Raw genomic sequence first — 18,692 nt, forward strand, 5'->3', positions numbered from 1 at the left:
ATACTATCACAAGACTCCCAAGTTCTGAACAAAAAAGTTCCAATAATATCTATAGCAAACTGTTACGAAACACTATTTGAAGTATAGTATTTTTTCAAAAGTTCAACTCTAAATACACATAAAAATTAATGTAACTTTTTCAGAAATCACACTTCTGTAAGCTATGGCATGAAACATTCTTGCCAATGGAATTCAATACCCTATTTCTCTTTCCCTTTTTTTACTTACTGTCATATTCCTAATGCTTAGAACAATTCCTGGCATATAAGCAGGTAAATATGGACTCCAATATTTCTTTTTTTAAAAATTTATTTATTTGTAATTGAAGCATAATTTCTTTATGGTATTGTCAACATACTATTTTAAAATGGTCCTTTCTCACCTTTTTTCCCCTATACGTCTACTCACAAAATACTGCAATGTGATGATTTCTATTATTAATGTTACAGAGAGACCATTAACCAATAAACGGTTAACCATACAGATTTACAGTTCTGCTGTAGAATCATTTTATAGGTTCTGTCCAAATAAAATTTGCTTGGCTAATAATATTTAAAGAATCCTTGGTTTAATAATAGTTACAAGTCTGCTTAAATGAAATGCCTTATTTTGAAGGTATACACACTTAAAAAGTACAATAAAGAAGAAATGAATTTTAGGGATGTACCTTTAATACCTGGGAGAAATAGAAAAACTGTTATCATTCTCTGACATTCATTTCTGAATTAGAATTCAACTGTGAAAAAAATATATTTGTCTGAAAGCAATTCTGATTCAATAAAATTTGTATTTATTACTAAGCAAAGTTTCCCTTCTCTTCCCTTCTCTTCCCCTTCTCTTCCCCTAAAATCTTCAAAATTTTACAGGGCAGTACTCTAACCAGCTTCTAGACAGAAAGAGTATACACTTATCTATGTGGCAATAATTTCTTTGCTTTGTTTAGCAAACGAACACTCTTTAAAGAAACACATATTAGGCATAGAAATACTATAAGCACCATGTAGTCGATCTGACATTTTAACCACTTAATCTTAAAAGAAATACCAGCATCTTCAAGCCAATGTGTTAGAAGGTCAAAACAAAATCTATCTTTATTTTCAACAAAATAAATATTGTTACGATGGCTGGATCATTAATAAGTTAGGTAAACTATTTGAAAGTATTGCTAATCGACAAATCAAGGAAGAAGTCAAAAAGGAAATAAAAATATGCATAAAAACAAATGAAAATGAAAACAACAATCCAAAACTTATGGGATTCAGTAAAAGCAGTGCTAAGGGGAAGGTTCATAGCAATACAAGCTTACATCAAGAAACAAGAGAAAAATCAAATAAATAACCTAACTTTACACTTAAAGTAACTAAAAAAAGAAGAAATGAAGAACCCCAGGGTTAGTAGAAGGAAAGAAATCATAAAAATTAGAGCAGAAATAAATGAAAAAGAAACAAAGGAGACTAAAGCAAAAATCAATGAAAATGAAAACTGGTTCTTTGAGAAGATAAATAAAATAGACAAACCATTAGCCATACTCATCAAGAGAAAAAGGGAGAAGAATCAAATCAACAAAATTAGAAATGAAAATGGAGAAATCACAACCAACAACACAGAAATACAAAGGGTCATAAGCAACTATATGCCACTAGAATGGACAACTTGGAAGAAATGGATGAACTCTTAGAAAAGTATAACCGTCCAAAACTGAACCAGGAAAAAAAAGAAAATCTTAACAGACCTAACATATACACAGAAATTGAAACTGTAATAAAAAATCTTCCAACAAACAAAAAGCCCAGGACCAGATGGCTTCACAGGTGAATTAGACCAAAAATTAAAAGAGCCAACACCTATCCTACTCAAACTCTTCCAGAAAATTGCAGAGGAAGGTAAACGCCCAAACTCATTCTATGAGGCCACCATCACCCTAATACCAAAACCAGACAAAGATGCCACAAAAAAAGAAAACTACAGGCCAATATCACTGATGAACATAGATGCAAAAATCCTCAACAAAATTCTAGCGAACAGAATCCAACAACATATTAAAAAGATCATGCATCATGACCAAGTGGGCTTAATCCCAGGGATGCAAGGATTCTTCAAGATTTACAAAGCAATCAATGTGATATATACACCACATTAACAAATTGAAACATAAAAACCATATGAATATCTCAATAGATTCAGAGAAAGCCTTTGACAAAATTCAACACCCATTTATGATAAAAACTCTCCAGAAAGCAGGCACAGAAGGAACATACTTCAACATAATAAAAACCATATATGATAAATCCACAGCAAACATTACCCTCGATGGTGAAAAACTGAAAGCATTTCTCCTAAATTCAGGAACAAGACAAGGGTGCCCACTCTCACCACTATTGTTCAACATAGTTTTGGTAGTTCTGGCCATAGCAATCAGAGAAGAAAAAGAAATAAAAGGAATCCAGATTGGAAAAGAAGTAAAACTCTCATTGTTTGCAGATGACATGATCCTCTACATAGAAAACCCTAAAGACACCACCAGAAAATTACTAGAGCTAATCAATGAATATAGTAAAGTTGCAGGATATAAAATTAATACAAAGAAATGCCTTGCATTCCTATATACTAACAATGAGAAAACAGAAAGCAAAATTAAGGAAACAATCCCATTCACCATTGAGATGAAAAGAATAAAATACTTAGGAATAAATCTACTGAAAGAAACAAAAGACCTGTATATAGAAAACTATGAAATACTGATGAAAGAAATCAAAGATGACACAAATTGATGGAGAAATATACCATGTTCATGGATCAGAAGAATAAATACAGTGAAAAGAGTATACTACCCAAAGCAATCTACAGATTCAATGCAATCCCTATCAAGCTCCCAATGGTATTTTTCAGAGAACTAGAACAAACAATTTCACAATTTGTATGGAAATACAAAAAACCTCGAATAGCCAAAGCAATCTTGAGAAAGAAGAATGGACCTGGAGGAATCAACCTGCCTGACTTCAGACTATACTACAAAGCTATGATCATCAAGACAATATGGTCCTGGCACAAAGACAGAAATAAAGATCAATGGAACAAAACAGAAAGCCCAGAGATAAATCCACACACCTATGGACACCTTATGTTTGACAGAAGAGGCAAGAATATACAATGGAGAAAAGACAATCTCTTTAGCAAGTGGTGCTGGGAAACCACCTGTAAAGTGGTCAACCACCTGTAAAAGAATGAAACTAGAACACTTTCTAACACCATACACAAAAATAAACTCAAAATGGATTAAAGATCTAAACCTAAGACTAGAAACTATAAAACTCCTAGAGGAAGACATAGGCAAAACACACTCCGACATAAATCACAGCAAGATCCTCTATGACCCACCTCCCAGAGAATGGAAATAAAAGCAAAAATAAACAAATGGGACCTAATTAAACCTAAAAGCTTTTTCACAACGAAGGAAACTATAAGCAGGGTGAAAAGACAGGGTTCAGAATGGGAGAAAGTAATAGCAAATGAAGAAACTGACAAATAATTAACCTCAAAAATGTATGAGCATCTTGTTCAACTCAATACCAGAAAAATAAATGACCCGATCAAAAAATGGGCCAAAGAACTAAACAGACATTTCTCCAAAGAAGACATACAGATGGCTAAAAAACATATGAAAAGATACTCAATATCACTCATTATCAGAGAAATGCAAATCAAAACCACAATGAGGAACCATCTCATACTGGTCAGAACGGCTGCTATCAAAAAGTCTACAAACGATAAATGCTGGAGAGGGTGAGGAGAAAAGGGAACCCTCTTACACTGTTGGTGGGAATGCAAACTAGTATAGCCACTATGGAGAACAGTGTGGAGATTCCTTAAAAAAACTGGAAATAGAACTGCCATAGGACCCAGCAATCCCACTGCTGGGCATACACACTGAGGAAACCATAATTGAAAGAGACACGTGTACCCCAACGTTCACTGCAGCACTGTCTACAATAGCTAGGACATGGAAGCAACCTAGATGTCCATCAGCAGATGAATGGATAAGAAAGCTGTGGTATACAATGGAATATTACTCAGCTATTAAAAAGAAAGCATTTGAATCAGTTCTAATGAGGTAGATGAAACTGGAGCCTATTATACAGAGTGAAGTAGTCAGCAAGAAAAACACCAATACAGTACATTGACACCTATATATGGACTTTAGAAAGATGGTAATGATGACCCTATACATGAGACAGCAAAAGAGACACAGATATAAAGAACAGACTTTTGGACTCTGTTTTGAGAAGGCAAGGGTGGGATGATTTGAGAGAATAGCACTGAAACATTTATATTACCATATGTGAAATAGATGAGCAGTCCAAGTTTGATGCATGAAACAGGGCACTCAAAGCCGGGGCACTGGGACAACCCAGAGGGATGGGATAGGGAGGGAGGTGGGAGCGGGGTTCAGGATGGGGGACACATGTACACCCATGGCTGATTCATGTCAATGTATGGCAAAACCCACCAAAATACTGTAATTAGCCTCCAATTAATATAAATAAAAATTTTAAAAAGTACTGCTAATCCAAAAAAGAGATTCTTTCTAATCCAAGGACCTAAAATTAATGGAGGAAGTAAAGTTATTCAGGACTTAACATTCCAAAGACATCACCTAAGCAATATATATACAAAACACAAACATGCAAACATTCTAAATCTTTAAGTAGGTTCTAAATTACCACATAGGTATCTATACAGTCTATATTAATCTAAGAACTGATTTCATACACTTCAATGCACAGAAGTAAATTAAGGAGAAATTAAATACTCCAAAGTAGCAAATTTTAACAGTCCCCCTCCCTTAGACGCAACAGGCTTATGGAATAAATAGTTGGTTCTAAATGATAATTGGTACTTGTTGCTTTTTGCCAGAGTAACACCCGGAGACGGTGGCTGATGCTATTCAACTCTAGCAAGACTTCTGAGAATATTAAATGTAAATCTACATAGAAGATAGTTTAATATATAAATTGTACAACTAGAAAGATTTTTGAAGGATAAGAGGGAGTTTTGCATAACAAAAAAAAAGTCTCAAGGAAGAAGGTCTAAAACAAATTTCTCCAAATTTACTTTTGTTGATTCGTTATCAACAAAAATGATAAGCTATGAATGCTGAATGTTCTAAGTTTAATTCTCTGAAATTTATATTTTTAAAAATTGCCACTACTTTATGCAGCGTTCCAAACTGAAAGCTCTCCCCTTCGGTACTAGAAAAACCTGCATTTGAACCAAGGATTTACTCCTCAAAGAGCAAGACTCCACCCCACTCCCCTCTGGGATTTTATGCTTATTCCAGCAAATTCAGACCAAACAGGTAACATTTCAGGTTTCCATCTATAAAGAAAGAGGCAGACACTAAGTAGACCCTCAATTTTTAGGTACAGAGTAATAAAAATATAAATGGTTTCAAATATCAATTTTGTGTTATTTGTGAGAATAAAAAAATCAAATTGTTAAAGGGTTTTTAACAATCCTAATCCATGCAATTTAAGCGACTGGAGGGGCAAATCAATCAGCAGTCTATGTAAACACTGAAAGAGCATATAGGAAGGTTCTCTCCAGTTTCCCATTTTTCAAAGAAAATTGCCTTTAAAGTTAAAACACCATGAATACAAATCAACACAAAAAAGTAGTTTTCAGCTAATTTCAAAATAAGGATTGTACTAAAATGTCACCAACTCATTAAAGAAATGGACATTTTCAATTCAAGTTGGATTACTTAAAGTACTGGCTGTTTATAGTTCAGAAAAAGTCTGACAACGATCTAAGTTAAAAATACAGGAATAAAGGGGAAAATATATGTGCCTAAATTCTCAAAACTGAAGAAGCACCAAGGAAACAAACACTTCAATATATTTATAGCCAAGTTAGAACATATATCTGTTTTGAAATTTAAAAATTAAAAATTTAAATTTAAATTTCTATTAAATAAATAAAAATTAAATAAATTTCCATTTTAATACTGATATAAACTGATTTTTTTTAAATCACCGTTTTGAATATCAATAGTACATTTCATTTCTGCCCCCTGTAACCTATAGACTTTCTCAGATTCAAACATACAATAAATGAAAAGTACTTTACAATCTCTGATTATTAGAAACCAGGGAACCTTTAATGTTTCTGAGATTTGTGACAAACTCAAATGACACATAAAAATGAAGCTTTGAAAAAATTAATCAAAAAGTAGGGCAGGAACTCAGACATTCCTGTATCTTTCTCAGAGGAGTTATGATATTATAAAGAATAACTACGTGGATGAAGAAATTTACAAATAACTGTTCTTGCCAAAAAGAAAAAAGTATGCTAACGAGGCCATATTTATAGGAATGTGCTTAATGATGAAAGAGCATGCCCCACTTTTAATAAAATATTTGCACACATTTATATACAAATAGACCAATAATAAAGGACAGTGGGTTGTCCTGTGGTAGAGAAGTAGGAACATAAAAATTTCTACTGGACTAGTTTTACCATATTTTTAAAATATACTAAGATTTGGAACCTCAAGGTCACAAAAAGACAAATACTATATGATTCATTCCACTTACATGAGGAAGCTAAGTAATCAAATTACAGAATCAAAGTAGAGTGTTGCTTACCAGGGGCTGGGAAAGGGGAAGATGGGGAGTTAGTCAATGGGTATAGAGTTTCAGTTTTGCAAGATGAAAAAGTTCTGCGGGTATGGGGTGCAGCAATGTGAATATGCTTACCACCACTGATCTGTGCACATAAAAATGGTTGAGATGGTTAAGAAAAAAGATTTGGCAGCAATACATAAATAATCATAAACAGATAAAAATAATCTATAAACAGTAGACTGGTCCCATGCACTTATATGCAGCTACTAGCCACGTGTGCCTATTAAAATTTACATGAACTTTTTAAAGTTAAAATTTCATTTCCTCAATCACAGTAGCCATAGCTCAACTGCTCAACAGTCGTTATGTAGCTGTTGAGGGCAGCTCAGACTCCGTAAGTGTTCGTCACAGGAAGTTCTATTAGATAGCACTGGGTCAGACTCAAATATATACGGGAATTTGTATTTGACACAAAACTGTCTGTGATAAAGGTGGCACAACCAATCAGTGGGGAAAGAATTACCGAGGAAACAGAGTTGGGACAGTCTGCTTGTCTGGAGAACGAGGAGGCAGAAAGCGAGTAAAGCTAAAAGCAGATCTCACCTATTATTCCGAGCAAACTCTGAATGAATCAGAGACTTATACTTTAAAGCTGAAATGATAAAAGGACTAACTCATAAGTCTAATTATTAAGAAAGGGCTTTCCAAACACAATGGAATTCGAGGACAAAAGAAAATGACTGATTTTTTTTTAATTTAACAAAATACAAACTTTCATATGAATAAAGCCCAGACAAACTGAAAAAAAAGTGAAGGGGGGTGTGGAGTGTTCCATTTTTTTAAATCTATTAAAAAATATAACATAGGGGGGAGAAAATAAATTGAAAGTGTCAATATACCCATGAAAAAATTGCTCAATTTCACTTGGAATTTAAACACTATTAAAAATTGCACTTCCAGTCATCAGATGGAAAAGATTATCCCCAGGGTTAATGACTGTGTGGAAAAACAGGCATGAATGGATGCAAAACCTGATAGAAATCATTTAGGGGGCAATTTAAAAATATTTACCAAAAGTGAAAAGCAACAAATAATTTATGGGTAAAATGATATTGAATCTAGGATTGTGTTGAAAATAACCTGAGGAGTAAAAAACTTACCTGAGAAAGCTGGTGCAGATATAAATAAAACAAAATTTGGCATAAAATGATAGTAGTTGCATGGGGATAGTAAGTATGTAGGGGATTCATTATACTACTCTATCTTTGAATATGTTTTAATTTTTCCAAAGTTGTTCCTATCATGCACTCTTTAACCCAGGAATTTCATTTTTAGGAATTTAGCTTATAGATACACTGAACAAGTACAACAGTGGAAGTACAAGGACACTCTCTGAGGTAACAGAAGCATCTGGAAGCAACCTAAATTTCCATTAGAGAACTGGCTAAATAAATTGTTTATCTAAACAAAGTGATGTAACATACCTTTAAAAAAATGGAGGTAAATTATATGAGAGAGATTATGGAAAAGGGGAAAAGTATCAAGAGCAGAACAACAGATACAATTTGATTGCATTTGGTAAAAACAAAATCAAATGTGAATTTGTGAAGGCACATGAGATACACATCTATATTCATAATAAATTCTATGAGGATATGTGAGAAATCTGAACGGTGGTTACATCTGGTTGGGCAGGGGATGGGGGACTAGAAATCTGGGAGGGGGAAACTCATCTTTTTCAAACATTTTTATACTATGAATTTTTTTGCATGTGAACGTATTATATCCATTACATTTTTATTAATAAAAAGAACTAGACTTTTAAAATCTTTCCTCTACAGAGATGACTATCATTTATCAGGAACTGTTAATGTTTTGGGTCAGCTGGGAAGAGCTTGTCCCAGAGCACATTTAAGTTTTATAGAGCAGAACAGAGGAGCCACAGTTTCTTTATTACTGACCCAACTCAGGGCTCTTTCTCACTCTTGTATCTTAGCCCCAATGACCAATCTGAAAATCTAGCATTATAGATTAATTAATCTAGAATAATCGCTCTAAAGATGTAAGATCCTTCCTTGGTGTTAATCAAACAATTAATGATATTTACTGAATATATATTAATATGTACCTGGTCCTGTGGGAGATTCAAAGGAAAAGGATTACAGTCTTGCTCAAGAAGTTCACAATCTCTCATAATAAACCGAAGAGAAAATACTCATGTGAGGAGCAGAGAACGGTTAATGCCATGCAAACACATTACATGCAGAGAAAAAGAGAAGTTAGTGTGGGTACGCAGAATAAAGTCATGGTAGAAAAAAGAGGGCAGACTTGATCTTAACAGATGAGCTGGATTTAGACACCCAGCGAGGAGAAAATTATATAAAACTGCCTGGAAGAATGTACAGGAAAAATCTGAGATAGTGAAACTCAGTATGACCAGTGGTGGGGGACGGGAAGAAGTATAAAACAAGTAGTAAGTTGGAGGAAAGTTCAAGGTGATACATATTTTTACGAACAAGCAAAAATTAAGATTTTATAAAATAGGCAAAGGAGAGCTTTAACCAGCATTTGGCAGCAATAGTGTGCAAGGCAGAGTAAATTATCTGCATTCTTTGTTTCCTTTAGGCCTGCTTTTTTGACATGACAAATAAAAGGACAAACTTTGTTTCCATACCTCACTTCCAGACCCGGACTCTAGTGGTCTCTTCTTCCTTGGTCCAATAGCCGCAAGAGCTGTGAGATTAGCATCTCTCTGCTGTATCTGTGCAAGCTCCAACTGTTGTAACTGGAAGACAGAATTAAAAAAAAAAAAAAATCGGTGTTTACACACAGCCATGCTCAGAGAGGGGAAAGAAACTGACCACTAAGCCCACTTCTCTGTTCTTTCCCAAATACGTGACAGTGCAAAATAAATATCAGATCAAAATAAGTATCAGATTTCCCTGACAGCCAAGTGTACATCATATTCTGATTCCTTTCCTCTGATAAACTCTTTAGTCCTGAATCTCTAAACAGAAGAGGCAGAATTCAGGTAAGGAAGAAGTACAGAATAGAACAGAAGACAGACATCTAGAGCTTAATCTCTCCATAAGTTTAAGCACAGATAAGAAATGCCTAAAGAGTAAGTTGAACCGTAAACTGTAGTGAAAGCGGCCAAACTACAGTCAAACTTTTCAGATTAAAAGTGAATTACAGTTGACCCGTGAACAATGAATGTGGGGTTAGAGGTGCTATCTATGCAGTAGAAAATTTACATGTAACTTATAGTTGGCGTTCCATATACCTTATAACAAACATATAACTAAATTAAAGAATCTGCCTGCAAGTAGGAGACGGGGTTCTAACTCTGGGTCAGGAAGACCCCCCTGGAGAAGGGAATGGCTCCCCACTCCAGTATTCTTGCCTGGAGAATTCTATGGACAGAGGAGTCTGGCAGGATACAGTCTATGGGGACGCAAAGAGTTGGACATGACTGAACAGCTAATACACAACGCATAATTAAATTTACATATAACTTATAGAGGTTTCTGCATATCTATGTATCCATTAACTCAATGAACTGCAAGTCATGTAGTACTAGGTACTCAGTGAAAAAAATATACACTTAAGTGAATCCACACAGTTCAAACCTGTGTTGTTCAAAGGTCAACTGTACTTAAAAATGGATAGTTTTTATGTATTATAGGAAATAGTTCTATATGATTTACAAAGCACTTCCTTAACATTAATTCATTTAATCCTTACAATCACATTGAAAGGTATATATTGTTATAACAACATGAAAAGTATACATGTACTTTTTTTTTAAACTAAGGGAGACAGTGAGGCTTTAAAGAGGTTGGGAAAACATCATAAAGGTCACACAAATAATAAGTGATAAAAACGGAACTCAGAGCCATAAAAACCTTTTCAATATATCACACTTTTTATGGATTTACTCTATATTTATCTTCACGTGAAAAATTGAAAGTGAGTGTACTGCTATTACTATGGTTAACCAGAATGATGAAATCTACAAGGTATAATTTTTTGATATTTGGGCACTAAGCTGTACACAGTATCTATCAAAGATGTTCTATTAAGGTAAATAATATAATTGAGAAATAAATGCATGAAACACTGCATCATTTCACCAAGGCAAGTGTCAAACGGTATTCTTTTTTTAAAAAGAAAACAAAGTAAAGAAATCAAAATAAAATATCACTACACAGATCCTTGGGCTTTTCCAGAAGAGAAATAATGTTCAATTCCTACCAAAAATCTTGTTACTGTGGAGAAAAAGGGAGAAAGAACTAGGTAGTGATTGCTAGATAAATATTCAAACAAGATCAGACTCCAAAATAGTCAACTGAAGTAACCTACTGGGGAACCATAAATATATCCTGAGAGTATTCTTCTAAAAGAGCACTAACCAAATTTTTAACACTGAAAAAAAAAAAAAAAAAAAAGACCAGATAAAAGCAGGAAACAGTTTGGGATGAAGTAGGCCATCTCAGAGAGATAACTTCAAATTACTTTATAATATCAAAGGAAAGACAAAGAACAAGCCAGTAAGCTATAGGTAACTGAGTCTAACAAAGCTGAAGAAAATGAACTAGGAACCACTTCCCTTTTACTCCACAAATCACAGGGCAGAAATCCGTCCTGTAAACTATGTATTTACGTATATATAAACTGTTAGAAGGAGAAGGCAATGGCACCCCACTCCAGTACTCTTGCCTGGAAAATCCCAGGGACGGGGGAGCCTGGTGGGCTGCCGTCCATGGGGTTGCACAGAGTCGGACACGACTGAAGTGACTTAGAAGCAGCAGCAGCAGCAAACTGTTAGAAAACTATTTTCGGGAGTTGTAAACTATCTTTTGTTGAGGCTGGTCTTACAGTTTTAGAGTCTGATGCTGTCACAATACAGAACTTCAGGGTGACAAAATACAATTTTAGCTAATCTACCTGCAGCACAAATCAAACAACAAGCTATATTTTAAAGTCTTTCCCTGTAGAGAAATGGTATCTGCAAGACAGTCACATCAAACAGTTTTAAAATTGACCTCTGTCATCAGATTCCTCTCCCTATAAAGTAAAATATTTTCTCTCTGCAAATTATACTTTGGTTTTCAGAAATCTCACACACAATGCTGTAGAAAATTTTGCAAAACTCTTAACAAAAATAGAAACTGACCATAGTTTGGTGGGTCCTGTATTTACAATAAACTCTTAAACTCAATATATCGTGGCCAGCACAATACACTGTGGATGAAGACATGTAAACTTTCTGTGTGATAAAAGCAGTCACTGAATTAGAGGTTTCCTAGTGGAAACAAGATTGCAAGCGACATGATTATTTACACAGAAAATTTCAAGGTAGTTATAAAAAACAAAATTAAAGAACTTCCAAGGACTAATAATGAGTTTAAGCAAGGCTACAAGATGCAAGTCAATACACATAATAATCACATTTCTAAATACCATTAAGGTAAAGTCAGAAACTTAAATTTTTAAAAATGCTGCTTAAAATAGCTTTCCCCCGAATGAAATAAGTATAAATCTAATACATACAGATACTTGTATGCTATAAACCACAAGATGCAGATGAAAGAAATAAAAACAGATAAATGGAGAGATACACTGTGTTCATGGACTGTAAGATTCAACAATCCGTGGACTGTAAGAAACAGTAAAGGTTCAATTCTCTCCAAACTGACCTTCAAACAACGTAATTCCAATAAAAATTTTTTTTGTAGATATGTATAAATTGATAGTAAAATTTATATGGAAAGTGAAATCAGAATCTAAGTCAATTTTTGGGGGGGGGAGGGAATAAAATTGGAAGAATTACACCATGCAATTTTAAGAATTACTTATATAAGGCTATAGTAACCAAAATAATGTGGTTTTGACAAAGGAATGGGCACAGATTAATGAGACAGGATAGGGAATCGAGAAACAGATTCATGTAAACATGGCCAGTTTATTTTTGACCAAGGTGAAAAACAACTCAATTGAGAGAGCAGTTATTTCAACAAATTGAGCAACTGAACATTCACAGGCAAAAAAAAAAAAAAAAGAACCTTGAACCTCACATATTATACAAAAATTAACCTCAAAATGTAAGATCTAAATTTTTAACAAAAAGTGTAAGGAAAAGCTTTCATGACTTATGGCCCAGCAAAGAATTCTCAGCCACTGACAGCCAGAGCAGGTCTATTTTTTTTTTGACATCAGATCAGATCAGATCAGTCGCTCAGTCATGTCCAACTCTTTGCGACCCCATGAATCGCAGCACGCCAGGCCTCCCTGTCCATCACCAACTCCCGGAGTTCACTCAGACTCACGTCCATCGAGTCAGTGATGCCATCCAGCCATCTCATCCTCTGTCGTCCCCTTCTCTTGCCCCCAATCCCTCCCAGCATCAGAGTCTTTTCCAATGAGTCAACTCTTCACGTGAGGTGGCCAAAGTACTGGAGTTTCAGCTTTAGCATCAGTCCTTCCAAAGAAATCCCAGGGCTGATCTCCTTTAGAAGGGACTGGTTGGATCTCCCTGCAGTCCAAGGGACTCTCAAGAGTCTTCTCCAACACCACAGTTCAAAAGCATCAATTCTTCGGCGCTCAGCCTTCTTCACAGTCCAACTCTCACATCCATACATGACCACAGGAAAAACCATAGCCTTGACTAGATGAACCTTTGTTGGCAAAGTAATGTCTCTGCTTTTGAATATGCTATCTAGGTTGGTCATAACTTTCCTTCCAAGGAGTAAGCGTCTTTTCATTTCATGGCTGCAGTCACCATCTGCAGTGATTTTGGAGCTCAAAAAAATAAAGTCTGACACTGTTTCCACTGTTTCCCCATCTATTTCCCATGAAGTGGTGGGACTGGATGCCATGATCTTCGTTTTCTGAATGTTGAGCTTTAAGCCAACTTTTTCACTCTCCACTTTCACTTTCATCAAGAGGCTTTTGAGTTCCTCTTCACTTTCTGCCATAAGGGTGGTGTCATCTGCATATCTGAGGTGACTGATATTTCTCCTGGCAATCTTGATTCCAGCTTGTGTTTCTTCCAGTCCAGCGTTTCTCATGATGTACTCTGCATATAGGCTAAATAAAGAGGGTGACAATATACAGCCTTGACGTACTCCTATTTGGAACCAGTCTGTTGTTCCATGTCCAGTTCTAACTGTTGCTTCCTGACCTGCATACAGATTTCTCAAGAGGCAGATCAGGTGGTCTGGTATTCCCATCTCTTTCAGAATTTTCCAGTTTATTGTGATCCACACAGTCAAAAGCTTTGGCATTTGACATGTTTGACTTCAAAAAAATTAAAAATTTTTGCTCTGTAAAAGACAGTTAATAGAAAGAAAGGACACACTATTTTTCTCTTCAATTTATATGCTTTTTCTTTTTTTGCCTTATTGTACTAGCAATATAATGTTTCCATTAGGAAACAAATCTTTAGAAGCAAGCATTCAGACTTTTGATCATTAAGAACGGTATTAGTGGGAGAGTTTTAACAGAGGTCCTATATCAGACTGAGAAAGTCTCTACTATTTCTAGATTGCTTAGAGTTTTATTAATAATGCATGGTGAAATCTGCAAACATAGATCTGCCTCCGGTGAAATGGTCACATGGTTTTTCTTTCTTGGACAATTATTACGTTCAGTTCAGTTCAGTCCCTCAGTCAAGTCTGACTCTGCGACCCCATGAACCGCAGTACGCCAGGCCTCCCTGTCCATCACCAACTCCCAGAGTCCACCCAAACCCGTGTCCATCGAATCGGTGATGCCATCCAACCATCTCATCCTCTGTCGTCCCCTTCTCTTCCTGCCCTCAAATTTCCCAGTATCAGGGTCTTTTCAAATGAATCAGCTCTTCTCATCAGGTGGCCAAAGTACTGGAGTTTCAGCTTCAACATCAGTCCTTCCAATGAACACCCAGGACTCATCTCTTTTAGGATGGACTGGTTGGACCTCCTTGCAGTCAAAGGGACTCTCAAGAGTCTTCTCCAACACCACAGTTCAAAAGCATCATTTCTTCTGTGCTCAGCTTTCTTTATAGTCCAACTCTCACATCCATACATGACCACTGGAAAAACCACAGCCTTGACTAGATGGACCTTTGTTGGCAAAGGAATGTCTCTGCTTTTTAATATTTTATCTAGGTTGGTCATAACTGTCCTTCCAAGGAGTAAGTGTCTTAATTTCATGGCTGCAATCACCATCTGCAGTGATTTTGGAGCCCAGAAATAATAAAGTCTGACACTGTTTCCACTGTTTCCCCATCTATTTTCCATGAAGTGATGGGACTGGATGCCATTTCTGAATGTTGAGCTTTAAGCCCACTTTTTCAGTCTCCACTTTCACTTTCATCAAGAGGCTTTTTAGTTCCTCTTCACTTTCTGCCATAAGGGTGGTGTCATCTGCATATCTGAGGTGATTGATATTTCTCCAAGCAATCTTGATTCCAGCTTGTGCTTCTTCCAGCCCAGCGTTTCTCATGATGTACTCTGCATATAAGTTAAATAAGCAAGGTGACAATATACAGCCTTGACGTACTCCTTTTCCTATTTGAAACCAGTCTGTTGTTCCATGTCCAGTTCTAATTGTTGCTTCCTGACCTGCATACAGGTTTCTCAAAAGGCAGGTGAGATAGTCTGGTATTCCCATCTCTTTCAGAATTTTCCACAGTTTATTGTGATCCACACAGTCAAAGCCTTTGGCATACTAATTTTTGAATACTGAACCAGATTTGCCTTGCTGGGATAACTGCTTCTTGGTCAAGATACATTATTTTTAGGTATCACTAGATTTGTTTTGCTAATATTTTCGTGAAGATGTTTACACTTATGTTCATGAGGCATATTGATCTATACTGTTGGCTGGTATGCAGATTAGGTCAGGGTCACATATGACAAGTGTGTAGCTTGAGTGGGAACAAGAAATAAACAGAAGAATATGGGGTTGCTTTCCTGAGCTCCTCCCTTTCTACCTCCTCTTCCCAGTAATTCCTGGTTCCTTGGGGCTCACTCCTCTTTTTGTCTCTCTGGCTATAAGGCTGGGGCTTTAGTTACTCTTCTTGGCCATGTAGTTCTGTGACTGTGTCCATGTCTAGGATCAAGCAGCAAGTATGAAAACAGAAACCAAAAGCTTACTAGGCAGAATCAGAGGAGCTATCTTGCTAGTTATTAGCCTTTATAATTCAACCTCAGCTTTCAGGAAAATAGTATATTCCACATAATCTCAACTGGACATTTTCTCCCTTACACTCAAACACAGTTCTTTATATACTGTTGAAAAGAAATATAATATACTATATTGATATAAGATTAAGAACTTTTTCCCCAGTTCTTACTCTTATATTCTTTTTTTATTCTCAACCTCTGGAAGGAAACCACTCCCCCAACACACACATACAAAATTGGTATGTTAGTTAGTTTTTGGAAACAGACATATCCATGGTCAATCTCAGGCTTATATTTAAAAGCCTGATGGCATCTTTCTTCAAGGTCTCCATAGCTAATGTTTTTAAGCTACTGGTTTTCCCTCTAATACCTCACCTTTCCCTAAATTATGACAGCTTTATAATACAAGCAGAGTATGTATTGTCACATTCATTTTAAATACAAGAAAATGGGTAAGTTTAAAGAGGTCAAGTGACTTTCCCACAGTGAAATCGAGACAATGGTAGACTGAATCTAGCATCCAAGACCCCTGACTCCTACCTCAATGCTCCCTCCGCTGTAATACATACATTTTCCCACAAAAGGAAAACATGTCTCTCAAGACACACAGATCCCATATTCAAAATTAAAGATGCATACTCCCTTCTGAAGAAGCTCTAAATAAAAAATAAAATGTCATCTTTTTCACGTACACCAATCCAGAGATACAACCAAAAAGGTCTCTTGTGAAAATATCCATTAAAAAACCTACTGTAGCTTTCCTGTGTCCAAAAGAACCAAGTGAATGGTAACTGGATGGGGCCTGAACTGTGCCAATTCTCAGAGTCCCCAAATCATAGTATTTAATTTAACTTTCTATGACTATACAGTCAATGGGAAAAGAAAAGTGATAGATTTTAAAGGCCACCTTCTTTCTCTTCCTGGACCAAGGATTATAAGTGTAGTCTCCAGAGCAGCAGCAGCAATTGCAAAATCAGTGGAAATTGGTCAGAAATGTGAATTCTCAGGCCTCACCCAGGCCTGCTGTATCATAGGTGCCTGGGACCCAGCAATCTGTGTTTTAACAAGTCCTCCAGATAATTCTTATGTATACCTGAGTTTGAGAACCACTTAGACTACCAATGCTTTGAAACACGGCAATTCTGTTTCTCTGCTATGTATACAAGTTCTTTATAACTTGTCATTTTAAGAACACCTTCTCCATACTACATTAATTTGATTGCTAGAATGTACTTTTAATGACAAATTTCATTTTGCCCTGTTCAGTGTTCCATGAATTTTGACTCCTGTAGAACTAGCATAAAGTTTAAACACAATTTGCTATAATTTAACAGTTAGCCTTCACCATCACATTTCATTGACTCCATATCTTTTAAAATTTCATTATAAAAAGTCCCTTACCCTTCTTGTACCTAAATAATATATTTTCTAATCAGTAATGAGTCTTATGAGTCAGTATTCTATTTATTGCACAATAATGTTTTATGGAAAATTGTATTTCTTATAGTTCTTCTATCTTATACAATCAAAAACCCCAAGTACTTCAGGGTACTGTTATGCATTTTAATCATTTAATACTTATTTTTGTAGTTTCCAGAGGTAGCACTGTGAGACTAATGTGCCAGTAGCTACATGTCTTGCATTCCTTTTTCTTTCTTCTATTGTCTGATAACAAATGAAAATGGGAATGCTAGGAATTGTTATACAGAAAATGAATTCTTTGTCTCACTCTGCACAGATGTACTGAACTCACATTCCCACAGGAGAAAGAAGATATTTAAAAGGAAATAAGGGTCACAATATATATAACAAATGTTTAAGGAGTCAGGCTGTTTGAACTCCAAGGTCAGATGGCTTGCTCCATAGAATTCTGGATGATGTGGTAAGAAAGGAAAACACTGAAGGCTAGATGGTAATCTAGGACACACAGCACACATTTCAGACAAGTCTGCAGATGCACTGAACAAAAATGCCCCTGCTTGTTTGAAGTCACAATCTGGCAATTAGTAATCTATTTAAAACCTTTCACAAACGGACAGTGAAATGGAAGAATGTCAGTACTTACATTTTTGTAAAAGTATCTAAGGGAATAAAAAAGCCATCACAATTTAAAAGTGACCATATTTAAAATATAAACTTGCAATAAAAAGAGAGGACACGTATAATGATGTTTTTCTAGGAAAAAATAGAAAACAGGAAAAAGATGGCCCCGAAGTTGCAATTAGAATTCAAGAGGGAAGGGATATAGGGATATATGTATTCTTATGGCTGATTTGCATTGTTGTATGGCAGACACCCACACAACACTGTAAAGCAATTATCCTCCAATAAAAATAAATTTAAAGAAAGTTTGATATCCACAGCCATTTTAGCCAGACAACAAGGTTTTCAAATAGACAGATAACCTGTCAGGTCAATAAGAATAGAATGTAGCAGGAGCTACTTCACTGGATTGAGATTAAGCTGAAGGCAAACCCAAAGGCAGCCTACTTTATTTTTATTTGGCTGCACTGGATCTTAGTTGGGGCATATGAGATCTAGTTTCCCCAACCAGGGATCGATCCCAGGCCCCCGGCAATGGGAGCGCAGGGTCTTAGCTACTGGACCACCAGGGAAGTACCCAGTTTACTCTTTTTTAATGTGCTGAATGAGAATGACAAAATTGGAAGAAGTCAACAGGAAGGATGAAAAGAAATTAGACACCTTTATAAAAACCTGCTCAATTGAACACAGTTTGTCGAGAAGGAATGCATAGACTCTAAAACTGTATTAGAGACAAGAAAACCAAGGGGAGAAATGACCAAGATCAAAACTCTAGCCCTTAACATCTAAAAGCAATCATGAAGTATAAGCCTATGTACAAAGGGGACTCAAGCTGTGCTTTAATATTTATATGACA

General features: G+C 35.8%; 1 protein-coding gene across 1 annotated transcript in view; it reads right to left on the minus strand.

Annotated features, from left to right (window-relative positions):
• Nucleotides 1-18,692, minus strand: part of TAF4B (TATA-box binding protein associated factor 4b) — a 108,400-nt gene that overhangs the window by 15,121 nt on the left and 74,587 nt on the right. The window contains 1 exon segment of the mRNA XM_027525986.1: nucleotides 9,298-9,408. Coding sequence (XP_027381787.1) covers nucleotides 9,298-9,408 — 111 coding nt within the window.

The sequence above is a fragment of the Bos indicus x Bos taurus genome, chromosome 24 (assembly GCF_003369695.1).
Source record: "Bos indicus x Bos taurus breed Angus x Brahman F1 hybrid chromosome 24, Bos_hybrid_MaternalHap_v2.0, whole genome shotgun sequence".
NCBI classification, from domain to species: domain Eukaryota; kingdom Metazoa; phylum Chordata; class Mammalia; order Artiodactyla; family Bovidae; genus Bos; species Bos indicus x Bos taurus.